Consider the following 24,301-nt stretch of genomic DNA (forward strand, 5'->3'; position numbering starts at 1 on the left):
CAATGGACAGATCAACCAAAATGAAAATCGATAAGGAAACACAAGCTTTAAATGATACATTAAACAATATGAACTTAATTGATATTTATAGGATATTCCATCCAAAAACAACAGGATATACTTTCTTCTCAAGTGCTCATAGAACATTTTCCAGGATAGATCATATCTTGGGTCACAAATAAAGCCTTGCTAAATTTAAGAAAATTGAAGTCATATCAAGTATCTTTTCCGACCACAACGCTATGAGACTAGATATCAATTACTGGAAAAAATCAGTAAAAAATACAAACACATGTAGGCTAAACAATACACTACTTAAGAACCAAGAGATCACTGAAGAAATCAAAGAGGAAATCAAAAAATACCTAGAAACAAATGACAATGAAAACACAATGACCCAAAACCTATGGGATGCAGCAAAAGTGGTTCTAAGAGGAAAGTTTGTAGCAATACAATCCTACCTTAAGAAACAAGTAACATCTCAAATAAACAACCTAACCTTACACCTAAAGCAATTAGAGAAAGAAGAACAAAAAAACCCCCAAAGTTGGCAGAAGGAAAGAAATCATAAAGATCAGATCAGAAATAAATGAAAAAGAAATGAAGGAAACTATAGCAAAGATCAATAAAACTAAAAGCTGGTTCTTTGAGAAGATAAACAAAATTGATAAACCATTAGCGAGAATCATCAAGAAAAAAAAGGAGAAGATTCAAATCAGTAGAATTAGAAATGAAAAAGGAGAAGTAACAACTGACACTGCAGAAATACAAAGGATCATGAGAGATTACTACAAGCAACTCTATGCCAATAAAATGGACAACCTGGAAGAAATGGACAAATTCTTAGATAAGCACAACCTTCTGAGACTCAACCGGGAAGAAATAGAAAACATGAACAGACCAATCACAAGCACTGAAATTGGAACTGTGATTAAAAATCTTCCAACAAACAAAAGCCCAGGACCAGATGGCTTCACAAGCGAATTCTATCAAACATTTACAGAAGAGCTAACACCTATCCTTCTCAAACTCTTGCAAAATATAGCAGAAGGAGGAACACTCCCAAATGCATTCTATGAGGCCACCATCACCCTGATACCAAAACCAGACAAAGATGTCACAAAGAAAGAAAACTACAGGCCAATATCACTGATGAACATAGATGCAAAAATCCTCAACAAAATACTAGCAAACTGAATCCAGGACCTTATTAAAAGGGTCATTCACCATGATCAAATGGGGTTTATCCCAGGAATGCAAGGATTCTTCAATATATGCAAATCAATCAATATGATAAACCATATTAACAAATTGCAGATTAAAAACCATATGATCATCTCAATAGATGCAGAAAAACTTTCGACCAAATTCAACACCCATTTATGATAAAAACCCTCCAGAAAGTAGGCATTGAGGGAACTCACCTCAACATAATAAAAGCCATATAAGACAAATCCACAGCCAACATCGTCCTCAATGGTGAAAAACTGAGACTATTGCCACTAAGATCAGGAACAAGACAAGCTTGTCCACTCTCACCACTATTATTCAACATAGTTTTGGAAGTTTTAGCCACAGCAATCAGAGAAGAAAAGGAAATAAAAGGAAACCAAATTGGAAAATAAGAAGTAAAGCTGTCACTGTTTGTAGATGACATGATCTTATACATAGAGAATCCTAAAGATGCTACCAGAAAACTGCTAGAGTTAATCAATGAATTTGGTAAAGTAGCAGGATATAAATTTAAGGCACAGAAATCTCTTGCATTCCTATACACTAATGATGAAAAATCTGAAAGAGAAATTCAGGAAACACTCCCATTTACCATTGCAACAAAAAGAATAAAATACCTAGGAATAAACCTACCTAAGGAGACAAAAGACCCGTATCCAGAAAATTATAAGACACTGATGAAAGAAATTAAAGATGATAGAAACAGATGGAGAGATATACCATGTTCTTGGATTGGAAGAATCAACATTGTGAAAATGACTCTACTACCCAAAGCAATCTACAGATTCAATGCAATCCCTATCAAACTGCCACTGGCATTTTTCACAGAACTAGAACAAAAAATTTCACAATTTGTATGGAAACTTAAAAAACCCCGAATAGCCAAAGCAATCTTGGGAAAGAAAAACGGAGCTGGAGGAATCAGCTCCTGGACTTCAGACCATACTACAAAGGTACAGTAATCAAGACAGTATGTTACTGGCACAAAAACAGAAATATAGATCAAGGGAACAAGATAGAAAGCCCAAAGATAAACCCACAAACATACGGTCACCTTGATTAAGGAGGCAAGAATATACAATGGAGAAAAGACAGCCTCTTCAATAAGTGGTGCTAGGAAAACTGGACAGCTACATGTAAAACAATGAAATTAGAACACTCCCTAACACCATACACAAAAATAAACTCAAAATGGATTAAAGACCTAAATGTAAGGCCCGCCACTATAAAACTCTTAGGAGAAAACATTGGCAGAACACTCTATGACATAAATCACAGCAAGATCCTTTTTGACCCACCTCCCAGAGTAATGGAAATAAAAACAAAAATAAACAAATGGGACCTATTGAAATTTAAAAGCTTTTGCATAGTAAAGGGAAACATAAACAAGACAAAAAGACACCCCTCAGAATGGGAGAAAATATTTGAAAATGAAGCAACTGACAAAGGATTAATCTGCAAAATTTACAAGCAGCTCATGCAGCTCAATATCAAAAAAACAAACAACCCAATCCAAAAATGGGCAGAAGACCTAAACAGACATTTCTCCAAAGAAGATATACACATTGCCAACAAACACATGAAAGAATGCTCAACATCATTAATCATTAAAGAAATGCAGATCTAAGCTACAATGAGGTATCATCTCACACCAATCAGAATGGCCATCATCAAAAAATCTAAAAACAATAAATGCTGGAGAGGGCGTGGAGAAAAGGGAACCCTCTTGCACTGTTGGTGGGAATGTAAATTGATACAGCCACTATGGAGAACAGTATGGAGGTTCCTTAAAAAACTACAAATAGAACTACCATATGACCCAGCAATCCCACTACTGGGCATATACCCTGAGAAAACCATAATTCAAAAAGAGTCATGTACCAAAATGTTCATTGCAGCTCTATTTACAAGAGCCAGGACATGGAAACAACTTAATTGTCCATCAACAGATGAATGGATAAAGAAGAGGTGGCACATATATACAAATGGAATATTACTCAGCCATAATAAGAAACGAAATTGAGTTATTTGTAATGAGGTGGATGGACCTAGGTCTGTCATACAGAGTGAAGTAAGTCAGAAAGAGAAAAAAAAATACCTTATGACATATATGGAATCAAAAAAAGAAAAAAGTCATGAAGAGCCTAGGCGCAGGACAGGAATAAAGATGCAGACCTACTAGAGAATGGACTTGAGGACATGGGGAGAGGGAAGAGTAAGCTGGGACAAAGTGAGAGAGTGGCATGGACATAAATACTACCAAATGTAAAACCGATATCTAGTGGGAAGCAGCCGCATAGCACAGGGGGATCAACTCGGTGCTTTGTGACCGCCTAGAGGGGTGGGTTAGAGAGAGTGGGAGGGAGATGCAAGAGGGAAGAGATATAGGGATATATGTATATGTATAGCTGGTTCACTTTGGTATAAAGCAGAAAGTAACACACCATTGTAAAGCAATTATACTCCAATAAAGATGTTAAAAAGAAAAAGTAGTCATGAGATGCTAGGACATAGAATTTTGATACGGAGGATTTGTAAAGCACAGATTAACTGATAAATCAGAATTTCCCAAACTGGGTGCTCTGGAGGAGCACTTTTTTTGAGGAATATTAGTAAGTCTGGTAGATTTTTTTTTTTTTTTATGGAGATCTGAGGTCAACCTAGCTTGGGAAACACACAACTCAGCAGAACTAAACAGGATTTTTTCTGATGCTTTTAATGTAACAAATATTTATTAAACACTGATTATATGCCAAAAATGGTTACAAGTGTTTAGGATACCCCAGGGAACAAAACAGACAAAGAATGCTTCCTTGTAAAGCTTACATTCTAGCATGATTAGACAGAGAATGAATAATAACTATAATAAGTAAATTGTATAAAACATGCTAAGTGGAGTATATGGTAGATTGGTAACAGGTGTTTGAAGGAAAGGGAGCATACTGCATTTTTTAAAGGGGGGTTAGGGTATACTTCATTGAATAAACGATATTTGAGCAAAAATTTAAATTTGTTAAAGAAGTTAGTCATATAGATCCTTGGGTGGGTCAGAATCTATGTGATGGGTGGGTCAGGCAAGTGTGACAATCTGTGCAAAGACCCTGCTGTGGGAGTGTGTTTGGTGTGTTCCAGGAACCACAGAGGCCAGTATTTCTACAGCCAGTGGTGGGGGAGGGAACAGTGGAGAAGGCAAGGAAGAGGAGGGAACTGTAGATTAGGTAAGGCTTTCCTAGCCTTTGTAAAGACTTTTCAAATTGAAGAAAAGGAGAAGCCATTGCAGAGTTTTGAAGAGAGGAGTTACTTGACCTGACTTATATTTTTAAAGGATCACTGGTGGCTGTGTTGAGCATTAACTGAAACAAGGCAAGGGAACAAGCAAGGAGACAGGCCACCACCGCAATAATTCAAGCAACAGATGATGATGACTAAAAGGCCAGGGTAGTAGCTGAGATGCTGGTGAGAAGCACTTGGATCCCGGTTGTATTTTTAAGGTGGACTGGACAAGGAATGTCAGAGACAGGAGTAAAGAACGGACAGTGTTGTTATCAGTTGAGATAGAGAAGGCTATTGGTGGGCTAGGGGGAGTGATATTAACAAACTTACTTTTGGACATGTTGAGCTTGAGATACTTATCAGACATCCAAGTAAGCAGGCAGTTGGATATGTGTCTTAGTCTGTTTGGGCCGCTATCACACTATACCACACACTGGGCAGTTTATAAACAACAGAAATTTATTTCTCACAGTTCATGTCCAAGATCAGGGTGACAGTTTGGTCAGATGAGGGCTGTGTTCCAGGTTGCAGACTTCTTGTTTTATCCTCACATGGTGGAAGGGGTGAGAGATCTTTCTGGAGCCTCTTTTATGAGACCATTCATCCCATTTTTGAGGGCTTCATCCTAATCACCTCCCAAAGCCTCCACCTACTAAAACCATCACCTTTGAGGGTTAAGATTTCAGCATTTGTATTTGGGGGACACAAATATTGAGACCATAGGAATATGAGATGGAATTCTGCGAGAAAAGCCTGGACTGATTATATAATTTGGGAGTGTATGTACGGTTCTTAAAGCCTTGAGACTGGCTGAGATCACAGAATGAGTGAGTTGGTAGGAAAGAAGATACTAAAGTACTGCAGTGCTGAGCACAGGGCCATTCGAGTACTGTGAAATCTGTTAGAGGAAGGGAGATAAGATAATAGAACCGAGCAGGAATGAGGAAGATGTAAGAGGAAAACAGGCAAGTCCAGTATCCCAGAGGGCAGGTGAAGAAAATATTTCAAGTAGGGAGAGCTCAGGTGTGTCACTGTTGCCAGCAGATCTAGTAAGATAAGCACTGAGGCTAGACAATTGAACTCACATCCTCCCCATTGCTGAAGGAGGAGAGCATTTTCACTGAACCGTGTGATGTGAACTGTGAATCCCCAACCTAGACTGGGGACTCACAGTTGGCAAATTATGCCCCGTGGGCTGTATCCATCCCACCAAATGGTTTTTATAGTGTTTAATTGGGGGAGAAAAGAGAAGAAGATTTCATGATACATGAAAACTCTATGAAATTCAAATGTCAACAAACAAATTTTATTGGTAAACAGCCACACACAAAAAATTTTTTTTGTATAGTGTTTCCCAGACTCACTTGGCACAGAACGTTTTTTCACAAAACATCTCCAGTGTAGCCAAGAACTACTTTGGGAAATGTTGGTGTAGATCCTGGTACTTAATGAAGAGAACAGGCCCAGGTAGCAGAGAGTGCTCGGGTCAAGTGTCAGGGCCCTGGATCTCATGAGATCACTAGGGTAGAAAACAAACTTTGACCATGGTGGCATCCTCCAGAAGTAGCTTAAGACCAGCAACTTTCCTCACATTTCTTCTATTGACTGGTTCTTTGCAGAAGAGGAAAGCTTACTGGCCCAGAAAGACATGAAAAAAAAAATGCTCAAATTTCTCTAGCCATTAGGGACATTAAACTTAAAACTACAACATTGATTGGATTGGGTAACATTTAAAAGCCTGATAATATTAATGTTAAAAAAAAATTTTAAGAAATGAGGGCTCTCATTCACTTCTAATGGGGCTGTAAATTGGTACAGTCATGTTTAGGAGCATTAAGGTAGTCTCCTATAAATTTGAAGATGTGAAAATTGTTCAGCCTAGAAGTTTTACTCCTAGGTACTTACCCTAGAGAAACTGTTATGTATGAGAGCAAGAAAATATTGACAAAAATTCACTGCAGGTTTGCTTATAATAGATTGTTTATCATTGAAAAATAAGAAATAATGCCCATCAGCAAAAGAATAAATAAAATGTTAGTTATCTACACGGTGAGATACTATATGGCACTCAAAAATTAACTAGGACTGCAACTATCAACACAATAAATCTAAGCATAATGTGGAGAGGAAAAGTATGTTGCAGAGGTAAAAGTATAATTTAACACCATTTTTATTAAACTTTCTGAAATATGCAAAAAATCTGTACATAATATACATAATAGTATAACTGTATACAATGATAAACACTAAATAGGGGATCAAGAGAGAGGTAAGTATTTATTACATCATTCTGTATATTTGTAATATTTTAATATTTGTAATATTTTATATTAAACACGTATTTTAAAGAGGAAAGACATGCCAAAGAAACATAGGAGGAGATGCATGGGCCAAGAGAAGAGATAACCCAAATCAAAATAAATTAACACCATCAAGCAATAACACAGGATATGAGGTGTCAAGGAGACAAATCAATTCGAGAAAATTTAAGAATTCCTTCACAGTATATCCCTGGGAAGAAAACAGCATTCTTCTTAAGTCCTAGTAAACAGGTCAGCTGTCTCTGGATTGCTCACCCTGTGCTTTTTCAGTTGGAGAAACTGAATTTCACTAACCTGCCCATTCACTGGTACTTTGCATACATGGAGGGAATATTTCTACTCGATGTGTGCAAACTACCTTTAGGAGCTGATGTGGCCATAATTTAATTCCTTACCCACCGCCCAAGACTAATTTCTTTTTTTATTTATCTGGCTGCTCACCACATTAAACCTTAAATTGAACTACTTTTTATATCAATGGAATAAACCATCATCTTAAAATATGGTTATTTATTTGATAAAATAATAATTTAAGTTTGTTTGTATTCTGGCAATCTGTACGCATTTGGAGAGGGAAAGATTCCTTTCTGGATTAAAAAAACAGCCATGAGATAAAGGAAAGGATCTTTAAAACTATAACTAAAATTAAACTAATCATCTTTATTCTCATTAAGCATATTATTTTGCTGAGTCATTAAATATATTCAAATGATATTGTGTTGGATTAAGGGGACTTAATGCCTAATCTCACTTCTTTGTCTGCGGAGGACTGCAGCTGGGAGTTTATTGAGTAGGGGATCAAGCATCCCACTAAGAACCTTACCCGGAAAGAGGGACTAAAGGATGGAAACAAAATGAAAAAATCTGCTTTGTTTTTCTTAAATTGCTGGTGATCGAGACAGATGTTTGCCTGTAAATGATGTCAATCCATTTAACCTACTAAAACAAAAGACACAGCATTGAAAACAATGTCTCTCTTTTTTCCTTGATACCTTTTTACCTGGCACTCTAATTACTTTTTTTTTTTTTTTTTTTTTAGTGACTCACTCCTGCCACCTCATCTCACATTTGCTCTTCCCACCCTTTTCTGACTAGATTTTGATTGCTGATGTCTGATTTAAATTATCTCAATTCTTTTTTTTTTAGAAGATGTTGGGGGTAGGAGTTTATTAATTAATTAATTTATTTTTTGCTGTGTTGGGTCTTCGTTTCTGTGCGAGGGCTTTCTCTAGTGGCAAGCGGGGGCCCCTCTTCATTGCGGTGCACGGGCCTCTTACTATCGCGGCCTCTCTTGTTGCGGAGCACAGGCTCCAGACGCGCAGGCTCAGTAGTTGTGGCTCACGGGACTAGTTGCCCCGCGGCATGTGGGATCCTTCCAGACCAGGGCTCGAACCAGTGTCCCCTGCATCGGCAGGCAGACCCTCAACCACTGCGCCACCAGGGAAGCCCCTCTAATTACTTTTTAAAAGACACGTGAAGAAGCAATATTGGTAACAGCGTTGGTTGCATCCATCTACATTCCTTTTTTTCGGCAGAGGTGATCCCGGCTTCCCAGTTGGTCTTCTTCACCTGCATCTGGATCGCACTGATGTCAAATGCTTGTACTGCTGGTGAAATCAAGAAGCCCCACCAGCGCTGCTTCTCTTCAGCGAAGCCGACCCGGTAAGATATCCATAGTGTAGTCCCAGTTTCTCTCACCACCTGCCTCAGAGCTATATCTTTAATGGTAGCACGCATTTGTGGCAGTGATTGTCTCTAGAGATAGCATTCAACCATCAAAATAAATCGCCTCTAATTAGCATAGAAAGAGAAGAGTCTGGGGTTTCTGCTGGCATTTGCTTGCTTATTTTTGGAGAAAACAGTTAAAGGGCTCATGTATGAATCTTCTTTCAGGGATTGTATTTCTCCAATGAGTAATGCATTTATTATAAATAACAACATGAGTTTAATGTTCCTTCAAAATTTTTTGAGTAGAAATTAGTCTAAGCACCAATTTCTAATGTCAAGTACTTGCAGAGTGTATAGTTCTGTATATCGATGAGACAGTACTGAAAGACATTAAAGCCATTTGTTGTTTTATAAAATTCATTTTCCATTTTGAAAATCATCTTTGAAATATCATCCTGAATGTCAATACATCATCATTATTATCTTATCAATAATCAGAGTATGTTTGGACCTGCTAGTGAAGCGGCATAGATCTCTACTAGAATGACCAGTTCATCCTGATTTGCCTGGGGTTCCATGGTTTTTAGCACTAGAAGTCCCAGGAACGCCCTCAGTCGCAGACAAACTAGAACGATTAGTCACCCTACTACCCTTTAATAACCAAGAAATGACCTCCTGTTGTAGGGAAAGTCTTTCCTTTTCACCAAGCACAAGATTCCCAAAAAGACCTAGTAGGAGAAATTGAGGAATAAAGGTGAGTGATATCACCCAGCCAACCTTAGCGATCAGTGAGGTAACTTTTGTTTCAGCCAGATTGCCCTCACATCTTGGATATTTGTGAAGCACTCACTATAACATCAGGAAAGAACATAAAAATTTAATAAATCCTTCTGAAGCCTCAGGTTTAATGACCAAAAACAAAAGAGGTATGGGGGGAGGGGAGGAGAGGTCACTAGATACCTAATTCCTGCTCTGCTCTTAAAAATCAAGGACCACCTCCCACACTTCCCTCCCAGGCTTCTGCAGATCTGAGACGCTATGAAATCTTGCCCAGTTTGAACACTTTGAGTCTTCTTTAAGGCAATTGGGCAAGCAATATTTGGGAAATGTGGGGCTATACAACCAAACTGTATGTTTTTTCAGATTGCTTATAACATCTAGTATATTTTAGTAGTATATTTTATCTAATTTTGAAACAAATAGAGACTGCTTAAACTATCATCTACAACTCAAACAATAGGAAGTTTGTCCAGTTTGTTTGGTGGATGTGCAGATAAGAAGGGAGATGGTCATAGGAACTCATCAATCTCACCAGCACACTCTCGGTGGAAGAGTTGCTGCAGAAAAACCCACCATGTGTATTTTTTAGGTGTCATTTAAGGGACAAGAGGAGAACATCTGTTCTTTGTGGCGGGGTGGGAATTTCTCTCTTATGATAGGTGTCTCATTTTTAGAATCTATTTAAATGAAGAGGTAACCCCGGGCTTCCTACTCCATGGGGCCAAGCATGTTTGTTTTCACTTCTCTATAACCTAAGTGAGGTACCCCTTTCAGCGATAAGCTACAACATGATTCATTAAAATTTATATCTGCTTCTTTTGTTCTTCAAAGAAAAATCCTCTAGGACACTAGGGATTGCGTAAAACATAGACCCTAGTTCAGAAGCAGCCACTTAGGATGAGAGTCAGGCATTTTCCCCAGTGAACAGAATAATTCAGCCAGCCTGTTTCTGAGCTGTCGCTCAGCACTCTCTCATGAAGATTTTAAGGCATTTTGACAAAAATACTGAAATTACTGTATAGGATAGTTTCTAGAGTAAAGAGCCCAGGATACATTAGACCTTAATATATGAATAAATGCTGTGAGGTTCTTTGCCCTACACACAATCTGATTATCGGTAATTAAATAAGTAATGAATGAATGAATGAACAATCCACTCTGTCATAATGCAAGAGAACTAATAGAATGAACATGGAAGAAAGGCCTGATCTTTCTTTGAAAATTAGGAAGTATATCTTTATATATTAACTCACATTTATGTACATTATTTTGAGCCAGTTTTCCTACAATCAGGCCCTTAAATCCTTTCCTATTATCCTTTTTCATTCAGAATATAATCTTACTTTTTGCCCAAAGATTCCCTTTTTTATCGAAGTATTTTAAAAATCTTTCATCCAAACATTTCCTTTATTTCTTAAAGACAAAATGGGGGAGAGGAGGAGTTGGTGAATAAATTAAGTATGGCAGGGGAAAATGTTCCTGTTTTGCCTAGGGGAGAGATTTGGCTCTCAAGGGATGCAAAGGGGATTAGGCATCTAGACTCACTGAGTATTTATTCATTCTTTCAACAATCGTACTGAGTGCCTTTTTTATGACAAGTACTGGGTTGAGAGTTAAGAACAACACACTGTCTCTGGCTTTAAGAATAATCAGCAGAGTGCCAATGTCTGTGCAAAATGGCTTGCAAGAGCCAATTGTTAAATTTTAAGGCTGTTAAATATAAGCATTATTAAAAATTAAATTATATAAATATACAATTAAATAAATTATTTTTAAAACGAAGGTAATAAATACTTAAAACTCACCACTTCCTAACTACTTTACTACATGTCGCTATTGTCTATTCTCCATTATTTATATCTATTTATGTCTGGTAGAAATACTACACTATACTGTACTATACTATCCTATAAACTGTAGTATACTATAATACACAAAACTATACTTTACTATACTATACTACACTATGGGCTACACACATCTCTGTCATATCTGTAGCTTGAGATCAGCTATGGTGGCAGTATTTACATCATGGAAATCAACAAACACTACAAATAGGGCTTTTTTTTCCAGGGGAGCCACTTAAACATTTACCAGCACATCCAGGAACCTAATGTAGAAGCCAAGAGGGTCCTAGAGATTGCCAATTCAACTGCTACTGCAAATAACAAAGGGCGTGGCAGAGACTGTGGCAACTACAGGCTATATGCTCCTCTGGGGGCAGAGGCTGGTCAGGTCATGACTTCTTATAAGACAACTTGAGCCTGGTATTGCCAGATTTTCTGATTTTTCAAGAGAAAAATTCAGATTTTCCTGTGAAATTTTCCACTTTAATACACCATATGGGCTATCCAAAAAATGTCTGCAAACCAGCTCCTAATCTGGTCCAATTTCTTCATTTCACAGATGAGGAAACTGAGACCTCACTGAGCTCATGATCTGATAGAGACACAAGTTAAGTCATGGAAACTGTCGTGTCTCAAGTGGGGCACTCTCTCTGGCTGGCTCTTCCACAGAAATGCTCGTCTGTGTAGATTTTTCCTTTATAAGAAACGGGCTGTTGACTAAAGTCAAGTGTGTATTCCCAGAGTCATGAGTTCAAGGGCAGTTCAGTCGAAGCCACAAGATTCACTCCGTATAATGCACCATGTCCTCTCTAAGAAGTCTCAAAAGCATCAGGGACCTAAAAATAAACATTGGATCCAGAATTATCAAGGTTTTCTTTGTGATCAAAAATTGGATCAACTGATTTTCCTTCCGACTACTTTACTGCATTCCTTGGATTGGCATCAAAGGATGTGAATTATCTTCGTAGCTCTCAAAATCAACTTCTAAACGGGCTTTACAAGTATATTGCTACACACAAAGTATAAACATTTCTATTTCATCCTATTCTTAGCAGCACTGGGTACTAAAATTTTTTGTTTTCTGCTCATTTAATAGGTATAAAATGGCATTCATACTTTTAATTGTTATCTCACTGTTAACTCTCTAGATTAAATATTTTTTAATATGTTTCTTAATTATAGCCTCTCTTGGGTAAATAGTCTATTTAGTCAGGCCTAGTCGTTTCCAAGTCCTGATCCTAGTAAACTAATCAACTATATAGGCCCTTGGGAAAGCAGTTTGGTAAAGCAACCAGCTGAGTATGACTCAGTTAAAATGAGTTTTTGTCTTTCCACTGACTAAACACCAATGTATCAGAATGAGTTGGATGTATTTGCTTTTCCTCAAGCAGTTCTGGTACTTTTTAATTCTCTGCCTAGTATATCCTCCTCAAAGACCCCTTTATTCCCCTGAAACCACTCAAAATCCAGCCCTTCCTTCCCCCTGAACCCACACTTTCTTAGTGACAAAATTATAGTAAAGTTTCTGATACTGACAAGAAGGGGGAACATAAAAATATGGTTCCTTTGTTTCATCCAGAAAGAAAAAGGTTCTAACTCAAAAAGAAAAATGATAACTATTACCGAGCCTTACCTGTTGTTTCTCAAACAATGTTCATAATCTTTCTTTGTGGGGAAAGAATAAAAATGCTGTAATGATTAAGAATGCTATAAAGATTAAGAATGCTGTAATGATGCAAGACTCTTCCGTGAGTTGAGATTTCTTTGTTCTATCCCATTGGCACCTAGCCTTCTAGAAGACCCTCTCCTCAGACAGAAGTCATCCAAAAGATTTCTTTCAGTAACTACTAAAAACAAAATCATTTTTTCTAGGAAAGGGAAGAGGGCAGAAGACAAAGGGGCTTAAAATTATACATATATGGAATCAGGCCAGAAAGCTCTGAGCTAAATCTGATTCTCTGTCATAAATTAATCCCCTTATTAAGCATATTTACTTTTCTTGCCTTTGTTCTATTTCAGTCTTCATTTTATTAACCTTTCTATATATGTTTTTTTTTAATAAGCCAGAGGTCTTCAAATAGGGCACTTATACTCCTAGAGTATAATGTTCCCCTTAGGGTACATGCAAGCTAGCAGAGGGGCACGTGGGCATGGATAGTTTTAAAATAATTATTTCTGGATCTCTGACTTCCTCTGACCTCTTTCCTAAAACGGATCCTCCTGAAAACTTGCCTGCAATCTCCTCTGTAGCCTCCCTTTAATGATTGCTCTGTCCCATTTGGCAAAATAAAGGCATGCCTCTCCCTCTTCCTGAATCTTAACTATGTGTATTACACCAGTGTATAAACTCCTCCCAGGTACAAAGAAGCCTTTACAGATATTGTTGTTGAGGTGACTTTAGTTTAAATAACACATCCTTTTCCAAACTGCGTGATTTTCTTTTTTCTTTTTTTTTTTTTGTGTTCATCAGTATTGAAGTAATAACCTAATTAATTTGTCAGGTTACAAATCATTAGAAATAATTGATGATAGACCACAATGTGAATTTTGGAAAATAAGAAGGAATTTAAATAATTAAGTTACATTCCTGAAACAAAATTTCTTGCAATTCCATGTACTTACATATATATCAACAAAGTTTTTCAATATTTTCATCTATAGAAGTGAAAAGTAGGATCAGGAAATGTAAATCAAAACTACAATGAGATATCACCTCATACCTATTAGAAGGGCTTTATCAAAAAGACAAGAAATAACAAGTGCAATAAGTAATATCCATATACAGATACACAAAATAGGGAAAATGTACCATCACTTTATTAAGAAATACTTTTCCTATAAAATTTAATTCATAATTTTAATAAGTATTTATCAACAGTTATATGCATTATGTTTTGCTCCATTTGCAATAGTCACAGAGGCTAAAAAAGATGATTTCAATGTGTATACATATATTCTTGCAAAGAAGTGTGATGGGGTGATAAAATTCAATGAAGGAAATATTGGATTGGCCAAAAAGTTCATTCGGGTTTTTCCGTAACATCTTACGGAAAAACCCGAATGAACTTTCAAATAAAATGGAAATAAAATAAAATACAAATTCCAAGAAAACAAGGAATGAGATAAAACTTCTGGTTTTTAAAGAGGAGTTTATTCATGTATTTTAAAATGCATAAAGTGGGTATTTTAGGTTCATTGGATACATTAAAAGGAGGAATATGTTTTATTTTAAATTATTATCAATATTTAAGTAATTTTAACTTTTATGATGAAAAAATTGTAGGTGTCTACTTAAGTATGTGTGAGGTTTTCAAAATTCTTTTAGAGGGTATCTAAGCCACATAAACCTCTTTGAGAAGTAGATGTATAAATATTTTGAGAAGTAGATGTATAAATAAAGTCAAAAATAAATAAAGATGGGACATCTCACTGTACATCAGAAGAGCCCTCAGGTAAAAAAAGGTGTGTGTGATTTGAGGTACTGCCAAGAGTGCCTTTCATAGCAGGCTGCATGTTCATTGTTCTGGTGATTCTTAATTAAGATTTATCCCTACCAATCTCATGGAGGGTTATGCTTTTGAAAGGAGTATTAGAGATTGCCGTTTTGTTGTGTATATTACTGAAGAAGTTCACAAATTTCCATGAATTTCCACCCAAGGTTACATTCCACTTTTCATAAAATAATAACAACTAGCTAGCTTTTATAAAATGTCTGCTATTTTCCAGACCAGTAGTTCTCCAGAGAAATTGTTATAAATGCAAATTCTCATACCCTAAAACTGTGGAATCAGAACCTCTGGGCATGGGACCCAGCAAACCTGGTGATTCAGATGCACCCCAAAGATAGTATTTACAAAACATCTGGTAGGGGGCCTTGAACACAGTAGGCATTTAATAAAAGTTAGCTGCTGTTGGGAGCCAAGAAGTTTTCGCCATTAGAAGATGGCCGACACCCTGCTTCTCTTCCTGATTTATGAGATAGAAGTTCGCGCCTAAAATGAAAGCCCGCGCACGCAGCACCAATGATGATTAGCCAAGTACTTCCCTCATTCTGAATCCCGCCCCCCTTTCTCTGCAGTGTATAAATACAGCTACCGCAGCAATAAAAGTTTGAGGCTTGATCAGGATTCTGTCTTGCCTCCATTCTTTCGCGTCTCCTGCCCTTCCCCCTTTTTTCAACCCCCACAGGTTCCTCCTCGGACTCACAAGGATTTGTCCTGCTGGTCGGGACTCCCGGGGACTCCCGGGGACGCCCGGGGCCGTACACAAGCTGCTATTACTTTTTCAATAAATGGTTCATCCTAGCTCCCTGAAAGAAGTTTTCTAGTTAAGAGATCCTTGGAAGAAATAGTTCTATGTGTTCAATTATTCATAGGATAAAATGACTTATGTTTAAAATCAAACTCATTTGTCTTCTACTCAAAACAGATTTGTTCCTCCAACTTCGCCATTTCTATTAATGGCAAAAATACATACATAAATCTCTGAAGGTTTCAGCCAGAAACTTCTCTAGTTAAAGACCATACTAGGTGATCTGAGGTGCCCATAAACCTGGACATATTTCTTAAACCAGCCGCTTCAGGATGTGAAATTCCCACAATCAAAGTCACTTTATTGAGTTAGGAAATTGCGTTCATGAGTCTTATGTTAAAATTTTACGTGTGTTTCCTGAAGAAGACATGTATCAATGCAAAAGTCAGTCAGGAATTCAGAGTAACTAGAATTCACCTAGAAGACCCCTCAGTGTCTTGTGTTATTGCTGCTGCTGACAGTGATGACGGTGATGGTGACAGGAACGTTCTTCTGGAAGAGGCAGTGAACTAGGTCTCGAGCACTGGGGATGAGGAGACAGCAGCATGTCACATACAGAGGAGCTGTGTGCGCTTCCACAGATATTCTGCCGCCACACTTAGAATACGTCTGGGAGGTATGTGTCACAGCACAGGAAATAAGTCAGGGAGGCCCAGTAACTTGCTAGAGTTCAAAGACCCAGGGAGGAACGGGCTTCACTCCCAGATCAGGACTCCACACACGCGGGAGAGGCCACACACTTTGTCTTTGCCCTAGAAAACTGCAGATGAAAATAGGCTGCACCTGCTTCACAGCTGGACCTGACCTTAGGTCCAATCAGCTGTCAGATCATCCATTTTTCCCTGGGATTCCTCTCCATCCATGCCCATCGCCTTCTCTCAGGTTCCAGAATCCGCCATAGGGGTACTTCCTCTAATCTCAACCAGCACCCATAATTTTTGCACATTCTGTCTTTGTAAAACACTATTTTCATCAGTCTACAATTTTTCATGGTTTTTTTTTTTTTACTGTCTTAGTGCAAGAGGTAGTTTAACTTCAGTGACTCTAAGAATCACTTAGGTAGCACATTGAATGCAGATGCCTAGGCCCTGTTTCCTCTGGTTCTGGTTTAGTTGATCTGGGTTGGGGTCCGTGGATCTGAATCTTGATCACCTCCACCCAGGTGCTAGTAACCAGGTTTTCCTACTATAACCCACATTCTGAGAAACATTGCCTGTCAGGATCACATCCAAACTCAGTTTATCATCTAAGGTGCTCCAAGATTTGCTTACCTGCCCCACCCTTGGATACTAAACAGTAAATGCTGGCAGGTCTTTGGCTATATGTAATATGAACTGAGAAAATGAGCTTTTATGTGTATATTTTAGAGCATATCATGTTGAACACAGAAAGCTAACCTAAATCAAAATATCCAGAAGCATATGTATCTCAGAAGCATTTTTCTCCCTTGGAGGTACAGCAAACAAGAAACTAGAATGAGGAATGATGACAGTGCCAAAGTGTGGCCCCTGAAGTATTAGCAACTTCTCCATATAGAGGACCAGAATTCTGCAGTGAGACCTGGATTTGGAGGTGAGTACTATCTTTACAAAACTCTTGTGTCACAGTCCATTGCACTGTCAAAAAATTGAGTTGAAAATTTGAAGGAATTAAGACCAAAACACAAGACCACCAATTTAAAAAAAACAAAAAACCTTTTACAATGATCTTCTCTTGAATAAGAACAGTTGATAATTTATGCATTTTAAATTAACCAAAAAGACTCATTTTTTTCTATATACATTATCATAAATAGTGTGTTTAATAAATAGTGTGTGTTCAAAAATAGTGAATGTATATACCTTGCCCATACAGCAACATATTGTTTTAATTAAAATTTGTTAAGTTGGGTTATATGATAATATTCATAAAGTCTTGTTGAACATTCTTATGAGCTGCAATGCCTGGCTTTTGTTGAAGAACTAGTCTGCCAAACGCCACGGCTTCCCTCGAACCACCTCTGCTGAGGATTTTTCCTTTATTTACTCCTAGCAACAAAAAGTGATCAAAATGTTGGAATGCCCTTTAATGCACTGTGCTAAGCCCTTTAATGCACTGTCTCGTTCCACGCTCACAGTGACCCTATGAAGTAGGCGTTATTGTGATCCCTAATATTCCAATGGGGAAACTGGGGCTTAGAGAAGTCAAGAAATTTTCTCAAGGCCATGAAAAAAGCAGTAAGTGGTGGAACCAAGATGCAATGGCTGATGAGAACAGAAGCAAACCACATTAGAAGGATACACTTGTAAGAAAGCCTTTCCTCCCGTCAGATTGTTTACTGTGCATGTAGTTGCATCACTGAGGGTACCAAGTTTCCCAGAGATGCACAGGATGTGGTAAAATCCACAAGGTAAACTGAACTCTCCGTCTTACTGCTAAATCCATCCTGACCCTCCTGTCATTGACCTAAGGTCTCCCACCATACCTCTCCCACCTCCCACTCAACTTTTCATGCTAGAGCTATGGAGGTGAGAGAAGTGAGCGTGGTGGTGAGGAGGCAGGATCCCCCAGCAGTAGAACAGGTACCGCTTTTCGATAAATAACCAATGCTTCAAGTACTCAGCGTGGGGTGAGGAGAACTTGATACTCATCATGTTGTGGTTATGACAAAGGGAAGCACAACAGGCATGTAGGTACCCTAGAAAACTCATTTGTTAACAGGGAAAATTTAAAAGTACATCAGGTAGCTGTTATGTTGAGGGTTGTTTGGTTTTTGTTCTCATTTCCTGGAATCCATTGGGTCGCAGTTCTAAGGGTATGGTTTTGATTTCATTAGGTTAGTGATGCAAACTTTAGCAAGCATCAGAGTCACCTGGGGGCTCCTTAACAGCCAGGTTACTGGGCCTCCCCCACAGAGGTTTCGATTCAGTAGATTTGAGTGGCGTCACCAATTGTCACGTCTTATAAGTTCCTTGGTGATGCTGATCCGAGATCACATGTGATAACTACTGAATTAGATTATCAGCATCAGATTAAATCATGGTGAGTAGAATTTGTTTGTTTTCCAGAGCATTTCTCACACTTATTGAACCTAATTTAAGATTTTTAGAAGCCTCAAAATCAATCAGGTTTAAAGATGTGTGCGTTTCTGTTGTTTTGGTTTTTTTTTAATTATAGGTCTATTTTTTTAATCTTCTTTTGTTTTTTTTTTTGTTTTTGGTTTTTTGCTGTTGTTGTCTTACATCACTACTTCTCAGATGTGTCATTAAGGATGACAATTCTCCAAAAGATGCCCGAAATCTAACTACCATTCCCAACAGACCGTTTATTTCCCCCAAAGTTTTGCCCAAAGTTTGGAGAATATACTCTACAACTCTTACTCGGGTATTCTGAACCTTGGTCTCTATGATTCTATAAAGAGTTTCTAAAATCTTTTCCCTCTCATGGTTTAGTTGGGGAAAATCTTACAAAGTTAAACTTGCCGGGCTATGGGTGCTTTGAGCCATTAGGGGGCTCCAGACGCACAGGAATGGCTTGGAATGGGCCTCTCCCGAGTAGCGGTTAGCAGTTCAAAATGATGTACTCTCTTCAATACCGATTCAAAAAGCTGCCCTAATTCCTGTCAGGTTAGGTTCCTCAATTAAATGAACTACTATCCTAGAGGAACGGGTTTTATGGGCCTATTTTAGACCATTGAAAGCCAGAAAGATTAAGAGAAAAATTACCGTCCTTGAATTTGGACCTTGAAACAAGCATGCTACACTTTGTAGCTCAAAGTGGTCCAAGGACCAGCTGCAGAACCACCTGGGAGTTAGTTAGAAATGCAGAAGATCAGGCCCCACCCAGGCTTTCTGAATCAAAATCTGCATTTTAACAAGATCTCCAGGTGATTTGAATACGCTTTACAATTTGACAAGCACTGTCATAGATTACCAAGAGCCGACCCTCTACTTTTATCTTAAAGCATTTATGCCTCCATTCTCCCTCCTATATATCATCCTCATCCCTCAGAAAAACATAAAACTGATCTTAAAATTCCACTTCTCTTGATCTGTTAGGGATACATGTTAAGAATTTTTAAAACATTTTTTTTTCCTGAGGCTACTTTGTGGGGTCATTAAAAATGCAATTTATATGTACTATTTAGTGGCAGGTGGCAAATCATCCCACGATTAAGAAATTTTTCTGACAATCATGGACTGGGGCTAAATGGTATCCAAATGGCTTGTGTGTTCAGTCAGTTCAGGCAGAAAAATCCATAAATTCAGTCAGAAATGTCAGTCTGGTAGCCCTGTGAAATATAATCCTTAACCTTCTCTTGTCTTGGTCAGAACCGCTTTTTATACAGGTGACCCCTTCTCTGTTCTCTCAAGCCTGCCTTCCTGGGAAAATCAGCCTGCAGGATATAAAAGACAGGCTTAAATTTATCTTCTCTTTCTTTATACTTGTCCATAACACAAACACACACACATACTTCTTTCCTCTTGAGCTAAATGTAACTTCAGCACTTCTCTTGCCTTAATGTTTTCCTAATTAGCCTTAACAGTAAAACCAGCTGCTACTGCAGTGTCTTTTATAAAGCATTAGAAGATTAATTGACTCATTATGTGGAAAAAGGAGGATACATATTTAAGGGAGCTTTTTGTTTAACTTGGGTTATAAATTGCAGCTCATTTTCTTTATTTACACTTTCCCTACCCTTTACATCTCCCATAACTAAGGGGTTTTTTGGTTTTAGTTTTATAGTTGATGATTTCTTTGTTTCTTTAAAGTGAAAACAATTCAGCATCTAGATACTGACTACTGAGTCAAAACAAAAGCTAAAGCTCTAAAAGCCGCTTGTGTAGTCTTTGCTTTCACACAGGAGGACCAGATTGGGAGCCAGAGGGACCTGGCTGTATTCCTGCATTAAACAGCTCTAGGTTGCAGGCAAGCTCTTCAACCTTGCTGAGCATGAGTTCCCTCATATCAAATGGAGTTAAGATTGATTCTACCCAGCTAACTAATGAAGTGGCTATAATAATAACATTAGATAATATATAAAGTATTTTAAATGCACCTCACAAATAAGATGAATAACTTTCATTTAGCTCTCCTTATTCCAGCATGCATAAAACCAGATAGATGATCTAGCTTTATATATATATATATAAAGCAGTATAAACATCTATGCCACTACCTAGTTAGTGATCCTGGGAAATCAACACCTAACTGTAATAGTTAATAGTCATTTAATTTTTACTATATTCCAAATGCTTTACATAGAGAATTAATAAGAGTATTTATGAAAGTGTTATATTTCGTGTTCTATGTATTACACATCAAATAGATACTGAATAAGTTGGTTAAGACATTTGAATGTTAGGTTAGGCTAAGGACTTAACATGCATTTTTTCATTTTGTTTCACAGCAACCCAATTAGGCACATACCATATACTTATTTCCCCTATTTTACAGATGAGCAAACTGAGGCTTAGAGGAGTTAAGGATTTACAGACGTTTAATTTTGTGTGTGTGTGTGTGTGGTACGCGGGCCTCTCACTGTTGTGGCCCCTCCCATTGCGGAGCACAGGCTCCGGATGCACAGGCTCAGTGGCCATGGCTCACGGGTCCAGCCGCTCCGCGGCATGTGGGATCTTCCCGGACTGGGGCACGAACCCGTGTCCCCTGCATCGGCAGGCAGACTCTCAACCACTGCGCCACCAGGGAAGCCCCAGACATTTAATTTTAACTCGGGTTTATGTGGCTACAAATTTCATGTTTTTTTGTTTTGTTTTGGTTTGTTTTTGCTTTATTGCCACTTTTTCTCTGGGACTCAGCTCCTGTTTTACAAAAAGAATGATCTTTGGAGCTTTTATCCAGCTCCAAAATTCTATGATTCTGCATCTTGCCTTTACACGCCTTCACCCTCCACTCTGTCCTCAGAATGTCAAACCAGAGTACAGAGGCCTAGACCCAGGAGAAAGTACACTTGGGCATCAAATGCAAAGGAGACAAAAATGAGGTTAGACAGCATCTGAAGACAAACACTTTCCTTTGAGATGGAAGATCCCCACAAGAATAGAAAAAATGAGAGGGAAGAAAGAAGAAATCTAAGATGTTTCCAGGAACCCATTCCTAAGAGACAAGCCATACTATTACCCCACTGTCAGTCCAGCCTTCAAACAACCCCGAGGGCCCAGTGCTTGTCCAGTGGTGGCATGAATGTCCTTGTATGGTGGCTTTATAAGACTGTTCCTGGATTGCAGAGATAGTCATCAGTAAATAGGTCCTACTTACAAGTCATGAGATCTTGAATCCAAGTTGTGTTCAGGTTTTGTCCTAAAATAAGCTCTCTGTAAGAAACACTGGATCATTTTTTAGTGAAGAGTGGACTGATTGTCTAAATGTTTGAATGTAAGATTGGGAATTGTGGTTTGCAGTCCTAGGAACAGTTTCACATTTTTGCTGAATTGCAGTAAGAGTAACATTTATTCTGTGCTATTTACTGAGTATCAATTAAGTTTACTGTATATTATTTCTAGTCTTTCAGTAAGTCTCCAAGGTGAGTACTACTACTGGACTTATAGCTGAGGACACTAAGCTTAGAGATGTTACTGACCCGAGATCACACGTGAGACATGGAGCTGGATTCAAACTCTGGTCTGGACTCTAATGCCAGAATTTTCTCCAGGACATTCTGCTCCCTGTCCAAGACCTGTCCAATCCCTTCAGTCCCTTGGAGTATTGGAGTTAATGGGAATATTTACTCATCCTGAAAGGCCAGATAGGGGCAGGGATGAGATCTTTCCATGATTTTTTTATTTTGATAGCTCTACCAATTAAAGAAAAAAGACAACCAAACAAAATAAAAGCATCAGAGTTAAAGCTGATAAAGGAATAATACTGAGCTGTTCCCAAGTTAATGCTTAATCATAATTATCATTAAACAAAATTTTAATAGAATTGTCATTATTAACATTACAGGAAGTAATTGGTCCAATGACAGGAAGTAGTTGGTGGTTAAGGTGCAAGTAAGGTATTCCTAAAGCCTGAAACAGAAATATATTCTAGTGACAGGCCCAGTGCCTGGCCAGCTGATACCCTGGTAAGTAAAGAAGGATATTGAGGGTTTAGACTTATGGAATAGAAGAGGGAACCTGGGTCGATAAAGTGAAGGTAACATCAGCCAATTAATGGGGCAGGGGGGTCATAGAAGGTGCACAGGGACTGGCGAGGCATATCTTGTTTTATAGTGTGCATTTAAAACACAATAATTAGGTGCCTTATTAAATTATATGCACATATATTTCACATGTAGCACATCCAGACAATAAGGAAGGAAGTTTTTCTGGCCAGTCCCTTCTAAATCCCAGAATCTTGACTGAAACAGCCACCTGGGATCCATCTAGGCAAGATTTCTGTTTTTTCAACAACAGTTGAAAGCATTTTTTAACTCGGGACTATAAAGTTTGAGAATTGGTCACCATGGAAAGAAAACATACGAAGACTATATGTATAAATATACAAACTATTTGAACATATATATACATCAAATTTCATACACAATACTAAATAATGAAGCTATTAACATCAGCATCCCCTCACACAGGAACAGATGAAACCCTCTGTAAGGTGTAACAAGGAAATGTCTTGGTCTCAGTCTGTTCTCTGGGTGCATGAGCCTGATTCTGTGAGGCCCAACGGCACACCAATCTCAGCACTTGTCTGTCTGAAGTTGCTCCAATTCTGACTTTCAGAATACTCTCAGCCACACATTTCAAAGGATGTTTGCTTTATCCCAAATGCAGGTTGTGGTTACTGATGATCTGGGTAGCGACATTTCTGAATGTGCAGCATCCCTGTGTAGCACTGTACTAGCAGTGTGTTCCTCTAGCCTGCCATGCACTGCCCAAGTGAAAAAGGCTGAATTTTTGGCAAGGGAGGAAAGGCTCCCATATTTACCAAAGTCATGAACTCCATGACTACATCCACTCCCTGAATGTGTAATAATATATCAATAGACAATGGAGAGATTTATTGTTAAAACTTGAAAAATAATTCATTTGCAACATTGATCTCTCTCCACTTTAAATGTTTCCAAAATAATCCTGATTCCTCGTTATATTACCCATTCTTCTTTCTGAAGGATCTCCAGTGCCTGTGGGTTATAGATGTCCAGGTTGAAAGCATTGACAGCATTTCAGAGGTTAACATGGTCAGTTTCTCTATGAGATACTTTTTCTGAAAGGATAGAGTCTCAATAGTGTCAAAATCACTGGTGTTTTAATAAATCATCTTAATTATGTATGTTACTTATTTTTCCTACTTTGCTTAATAAAGTTGAAGTTGCTTTACTCTCTTCTATCCACCACTTTCTACCTCTGATTAAAATTCTCATTCCTTTCCTCCTCTTCTCTTTTCCTTCTAATGGCTTTACAGTGGTGCAGCACTGAAGGACATGATATATTTAGCTATGTGACATGAACCAGAAACAATTGCACAAGAAGAAAGGGTGATCATAATATACGTGAAATATGAAGTCACAACCATGAGTCCTTACCCACAAAATGATAAACACCTGAATCTGGGTTGATAGAATGCTTCCAGATTTTTCAGTTCATACTAACTTTGCTTATCTGTAGAAAAACAATAGCAGAGAACAAAGGATTTTTTAAACTCATAGGACTAAAAATTTAAATTAAGAAAAGTTTGTCCATTCCCTTAGAGTTTCTAGAAATCCAGAAGAGACTGCCCTTATTTTATTTTTGCACTGAAATATTTGTCATTTTTATGGAGTAGTACTTGCAAACCACCATCACTTAAAACTTTAAACTGATTGATTATTATCATTTTCCTTTTAGCCTTTTCCTGTTTCCTTTGCCATTTTATATGCTTTGCTTTTTTGTT

General features: G+C 38.0%; 1 protein-coding gene across 1 annotated transcript in view; it reads left to right on the top strand.

The window, feature by feature from the left end:
• Positions 1-6,326: 6,326 nt before the first annotated feature.
• The window catches only part of GABRR3 (gamma-aminobutyric acid type A receptor subunit rho3), a 48,360-nt gene continuing 30,385 nt past the window's right edge, over positions 6,327-24,301 (top strand). Inside the window, 5 exon segments of the mRNA XM_073804648.1 lie at positions 6,327-6,403; positions 8,325-8,489; positions 16,893-17,005; positions 23,541-23,560; positions 23,562-23,609. Of these exon segments, the coding sequence (XP_073660749.1) occupies positions 6,327-6,403; positions 8,325-8,489; positions 16,893-17,005; positions 23,541-23,560; positions 23,562-23,609 (423 nt within the window).

The sequence above is a fragment of the Tursiops truncatus genome, chromosome 4, assembly GCF_011762595.2.
Source record: "Tursiops truncatus isolate mTurTru1 chromosome 4, mTurTru1.mat.Y, whole genome shotgun sequence".
In the NCBI taxonomy this organism is placed as follows: Eukaryota; Metazoa; Chordata; class Mammalia; order Artiodactyla; family Delphinidae; genus Tursiops; species Tursiops truncatus.